The 5,852-nt window shown below is 55.4% G+C and overlaps 1 protein-coding gene across 1 annotated transcript in view; it reads right to left on the reverse strand.

Annotated features, from left to right (window-relative positions):
- The window catches only part of SNRNP200 (small nuclear ribonucleoprotein U5 subunit 200), an 83,647-nt gene extending 78,062 nt beyond the window's left edge, over positions 1-5,585 (reverse strand). Inside the window, exons 1-3 of the mRNA XM_040087582.2 lie at positions 5,441-5,585; positions 3,825-3,988; positions 2-26 (exon numbers count right to left, since the gene is read on the reverse strand). Coding sequence (XP_039943516.1) covers positions 2-26; positions 3,825-3,988; positions 5,441-5,485 — 234 coding nt within the window. The 5' untranslated portion in view covers positions 5,486-5,585. The remainder of the gene's footprint in view (position 1; positions 27-3,824; positions 3,989-5,440) is intronic.
- Between the last annotated feature and the right edge of the window lie 267 nt (positions 5,586-5,852).

Consider the following 5,852-nt stretch of genomic DNA (forward strand, 5'->3'; position numbering starts at 1 on the left):
GCCGGTCCTCGTCGCGCTTCCGCCTCCTGCGGAAAACGGGGAACAGAGGGAAAAGAGGGGCTCAGGGACACTGGGGCCGGCAGGAACAGGGAGGGCACTGCTGGCACGGGCTGGGCACGGCCGAGGGCACAGCTCAGTGCTGGGGCTGGCCCAGGAGGGACACTGAGCGCTGGGGCCAGTTTAGGATGGACAGTGAGTGCTGGGGCCAGTCTAGGATGGACACTGAGCGCTGGGGCCAGCCCAGGATGGACACTGAGCGCTGGGGCCAGTCTAGGATGGACACTGAGTGCTGGGGCCAGCCTAGGATGGACATTGAGTGCTGGGGCCAGTCTAGGATGGACACTGAGTGCTGGGGCCAGTCTAGGATGGACACTGAGTGCTGGGGCCAGCCTAGGATGGACACTGAGTGCTGGGGCCAGTCTAGGATGGACATGAGCGCTGGGGCCAGTTTAGGCTGGACACTGAGCTCTGTGTCCAGTCTAGGATGGACAGTGAGTGCTTGGTCCAGTCTAGGACGGACACTGAGCTGTGTCCCTCAGTTTAGGATGGACACTGAGTGCTGGGGCCAGCCCAGGAGGGACACTGAGCGCTGGGTCCAGTTTAGGATGGACACTGAGCTCTGTCCCTCAGTTTACGATGGACACTGAGCTCTGTCCCTCAGTTTAGGATGGACACTGAGTTCTATCCCTCAGTTTAGGATGGACACTGAGCTCTGTCCCTCAGTTTAGGATGGACACCGAGCTCTGTCCCTCAGTTTAGGATGGACACTGAGCTCTGTGTCCAGTTTAGGACGGACTCTGAGCTCTGTGTCCAGTCTAGGATGGACAGTGAGTGCTTGGTCCAGTCTAGGACGGACACTGAGCTGTGTCCCTCAGTTTAGGATGGACACTGAGTGCTGGGGCCAGCCCAGGAGGGACACTGAGCGCTGGGTCCAGTTTAGGATGGACACTGAGCTCTGTCCCTCAGTTTACGATGGACACTGAGCTCTGTCCCTCAGTTTAGGATGGACACTGAGTTCTATCCCTCAGTTTAGGATGGACTCTGAGCTCTGTCCCTCAGTTTAGGATGGACACCGAGCTCTGTCCCTCAGTTTAGGATGGACACTGAGCTCTGTCCCTCAGTTTAGGATGGCCACTGAGATCTGGGTCCAGTTTAGGATGGACTCTGAGCTCTGTCCCTCAGTTTAGGACGGACTCTGAGCTCTGTGTCCAGTTTAGGATGGACTCTGTGCATCACAGGCTCTCACAGCCCAAATCCTGCTCCTTCCTGACCCCTTTATTCCCAAATTAAAGAGAAAATTTGGTTGTTCCCCTTCCCCGTGACGATTTCCCGAGCACCGGCAGCTCCGAGCTGGGTGGGTTTGGGGCCTCACCTCCAAATATTCCCAAAAACCCTGAACTGGAGAAGGGAAAGCTCCAGGGAGAGCTCAGAGCCTGGAGGGGCTCCAGGAGAGATGATGGATGGAGGGACGGGAGAATGGGAACTGGAGATTTCAGTGGGATTTGGGGATGGAGGGACAGGAGAATGGGAACTGGAGATTTCAGTGGGATTTGGGGATGGAGGGAACAGGGAAATGGGAACTGGAGATTTCAGTGGGATTTTGGGATTTGGGATGGAGGGACAGGAGAATGGGAAATGGAGATTGCAGTGGGATTTGGGGATGGAGGGACAGGAGAATGGGAAATGGAGGTTGCAGTGGGATTTGGGGATAATGGATGAGGAAAACGGGGAATGGAGATTTAATGGATGGAGGGAACAGGGAAATGGGAACTGGAGATTGCACTGGGATTTGGGGATGGAGGGAACAGGGAAATGGGAACTGGAGATTTCAGTGGGATTTGGGGATGGAGGGACAGGAGAATGGGAACTGGAGATTGCAGTGGGATTTTGGGATAAGGGATGGAGGGACAGGAAATGGGAACTGGAGATTGCAGTGGGATTTTGGGATAAGGGATGGAGGGACAGGAAATGGGAACTGGAGATTTCAGTGGGATTTGGGGATGGAGGGACAGGAAAATGGGAACTGGAGATTTCAGTGGGATTTGGGGATGGAGGGACAGGAAAATGGGAACTGGAGATTTCAGTGGGATTTGGGGATGAAGAGACAGGAAAATGGGAACTGGAGATTTCACTGGGATTTGGGGATAGAGGGACAGGAGAATGGGAAATGGAGATTTCAGTGGGATTTGGGGATGGAGGGACAGGAAATGGGAACTGGAGATTTCATGGATGGAGGGACAGGAGAATGGGAACTGGAAATTTCACTGGGATTTGGGGATGGAGACACAGCAAAATGGGAACTGGAGATTTCAGTGGGATTTGGGGATGGAGGGAACAGGGAAATGGGAACTGGAGATTGCAGTGGGATTTTGGGCTGGAATTCCCAGAGCAGCTGTGGCTGCCCCTGGATCCCTGGCAGTGCCCAAGGCCGGGTTGGAATCCGGGAACTCGATGGATTTTAGGATCTTTAAAATCTCTTCCAGCCAAAACATTCCTGGGAAATCAGACAGCAGGAAAAGCAGCTTTTGTGGGAAATTAAACACCAGGAAAATCAGCTTTTGTGGGAAATAAAACATCAGGAAAATCAGCTTTTGTGGGAAATTAAACACCAGGAAAATCAGCTTTCCTGGGAAATTAAACACCAGGAAAATCAGCTTTTGTGGGAAATAAAACATCAGGAAAATCAGCTTTTGTGGGAAATTAAACACCAGGAAAATCAGCTTTTGTGGGAAATTAAACACCAGGAAAATCAGCTTTCCTGGGAAATTAAACACCAGGAAAAGCAGCTTTTGTGGGAAATTAAACACCAGGAAAAGCAGCTTTTGTGGGAAATTAAACACCAGGAAAAGCAGCTTTTGTGGGAAATTAAACACCAGGAAAAGCAGCTTTCCTGGGAAATTGGGTAACAGGAAAAACAGCTTCTGTGGGATATGAGGAGCCAAGAACAGCAGCTTTTCTGGGATACTCTGCACCAGAATCCACAGCTTTTTTGGAATATTTGGCACCAGAATCCACAGCTTTCTTTGGGGATTTTTGGCACCAGAACCCCCAGCTTTTTTTGGGATATTCTGCACCAGAATCCACAGCTTTTTTGGGAATACTCTGCACCAGAATCCACAGTTTTTGGGATATTTGGCACCAGAATCCACAGCTTTGTTTGGGGATATTCTGCACCAGAATCCACAGCTTTTTGGGGGGGATATTTGACACCAGAACCCACAGCTTTTCTTTGGATATTCTGCACCAGAATCCACAGCTTTTTTTTGGGATATTCGGCACCAGAATCCACAGCTTTTTTGGGGATATTTGGCACCAAAATCCACAGCATTTTTGGGATACTTGGCACCAGAATCCACATCTTTTTTGGGGATATCTGGCACCAGAACCCACAGCTTTTTTGGGGATACTTGGCACCAGAATCCACAGCTTTCTTTGGGGATTTTTGGCACCAGAACCCACAGCTTTTTTTGGGATATTCTGCACCAGAATCCACAGTTTTTTTGGGGATATTCGGCACCAGAATCCACAGCTTTTTTGGAATATTTGGTACCAGAATCCACAGCTTTTTTTGGGAAAATCAGGCACCAGGAACAGCAGTTTTCCTGGGATATTATGCAGCAGAATCCACAGCTTTTTTGGGGATATTCTGCACCAGTTTTTTGGGATATTCTGCACCAGAATCCACAGCTTTTTTGGAAAATCAGACACCAGCACCAGCAGCTCTCCCAGACCTGGCACCCAACCCCAAGGCAGCGCCCCCGGCCTCTCCCAGCTCCCCCCAGCGCCGTTTTCCCGGGGATGAGAACTCCCAGTTCCCCGCTCACTTGGCTCTTCTCTCCTCCTGCATCTGGGGCTTGGTCCTCTGGGCCTTGTCCCCCATGCGTGTCCCCTCCAGCTTCCCCACCAGCGACAGCACCTCGCCCGTGGGCTCGTCGCGGCGCGTGCGGTCGATCAGCGAGCGGTCGGCTTGGAGCACGAGGTTGGAGTTCTGGGGGGAGAAACGGGGAAAGTGGGGCACGGTCTGGGGCGGGGGGGCGATGGGAACGGGGTGGGGGGCTGAAAATGGGGCTGGGGGGGCTGAAAATGGGGCTGGGGGGGCTGAAAATGGGGCTGGGGGGTGATGAAAATGGGGCTGGGGGGTGATGGGAATGGGGGTGATGGGAATGGGGCTGGGGGGGCTGAAAATGGGGCTGGGGGGTTGAAAATGGGGCGGGAGGGCTGAAAATGGGGCGGGGGGGTGATGGGAACAGGGTGGGGGGGCTGAAAATGGGGCTGGGGGTGATGGGAATGGGGCAGGGGGGGCTGAAAATTGGGCTGGGGGGCTGAAAATGGGGCTGGGAGTGCTCAAAATGGGGCTGGGAGAAGGCACAGAGGGCTCAAAATGGGGCTGGGGGGGCTGAAAATGGGGCTGGGGGGGCTGAAAATGGGGCTGGGGGGGCTGAAAATGGGGCGGGAGGGCTGAAAATGGGGCTGGGGGGGCTGAAAATGGGGCTGAGGGAAGTCTCAAAATGGGGCTGGAACAAGTCCAAAATGGGGCTGGGGGTGGTCTCAGATGGAGTGGGAAAAGGCACAGGGGTCTGAAAATGGGGCTGGGGGAATTCCAAAATGGTTCTGGGGCAAATCACAGTGGTCTCAAAATGGGGCTGGGGGGGTCTCAAAACGGGGTGGGAGAAGGCACAGGGGGCTCAAAATGGGGCTGGGGGGGTCTGAAAATGGGGCTCAGGGTCCCAAAATGAGGCTCAAGGTCCCAAAATGGGGCCGGGGGGGGGGTCCCAAAATGGGGCTCAGGGTCCCAAAATGGGGCTCAGGGTCCCAAAATGGGGCTGGAAGAAGGCACAGAGTGCTCAAAATGGGGCTGGGGAATCACAAAATGGGGCCGGGAGAAGGCACAGAGGGCTGAAAATGGGACAAGGGAATCTCAAAATGGGGCTGGGGTGATCAGATGGGCTGGGACAAGTCACAGAGGGTCTCAGAATGAGGTGGGAAAAGGCACAGGGGTCCGAAAATGGGGCTGGGGGTCTCAAAATGGGGCTGGGGGTGTTCTGAAAATGGGGCTCAGGGTCCCAAAATGGGGCTGGGGGGGTCAGATGGGCTGGGAGAAGGCACAGGGGGCTGAAAATGGGGCTGAGGAATCCCAAAATGGGGCTGGGGCAAGTTCAAGAGGTCCCAAAATGGGGCTGGGGAATCCCAAAAAGAGGCTGAAGCATCCGGAAATGGGACTGAGGGTCTCAAAATGGGGTTGAAAGAGGCCTGGGAATCCCAAAATGAGGCTGGGACCAGTCCAGGGGGGTCCCAAAATGGGCCTGAGGGATCCCCTATAGGGCTGAAGAAGCTCCGAGGGTCCCGAAGTGGGCCCCAAAACTGGGGTGGAGGGAGCTCACGCTACCGGGGTGGCTTCACGCTAACGGAAGGGGATTCACGGCACCGGGCTCGCACTCACCGCCTTGTACTCGTACTGCAAGCTACGGGCGGTCACGTCCGCCATGGCTGCGCCGGGAGCGGGGCCGGGAACGGGGCCGGGAACGGGAGCGGGGTCGGGAACGGGGCCGGGAACGGGAGCGGGAGCGGAGCCCGACGAGGCCGCACCGCAGTCGCACCGGAAGTTCCCACAGCGGAACCTCCGGGTCAGGCGGAAACGGCGGCGCGAGCCGGAAGTGCGCCGATCCCGGGAGAGACGCTCCGCCCAACCTTAGTTCTGATTGGTTGATACCCGCTAAGTCCCGCCCTCACCCCGAGAGCTGCCTGTGATTGGCCTGGCTGCCAGCCCGCCACGCTTTGATTGACGTTTGAGCGCCTGAGGGGGTGGAAAGCGGCGGGGCGGGGAAGGGGGCGGGGCCAGCTCGACTTCCGCC

This window comes from Hirundo rustica, chromosome 28 (genome assembly GCF_015227805.2).
Source record: "Hirundo rustica isolate bHirRus1 chromosome 28, bHirRus1.pri.v3, whole genome shotgun sequence".
Taxonomy (NCBI): Eukaryota; Metazoa; Chordata; class Aves; order Passeriformes; family Hirundinidae; genus Hirundo; species Hirundo rustica.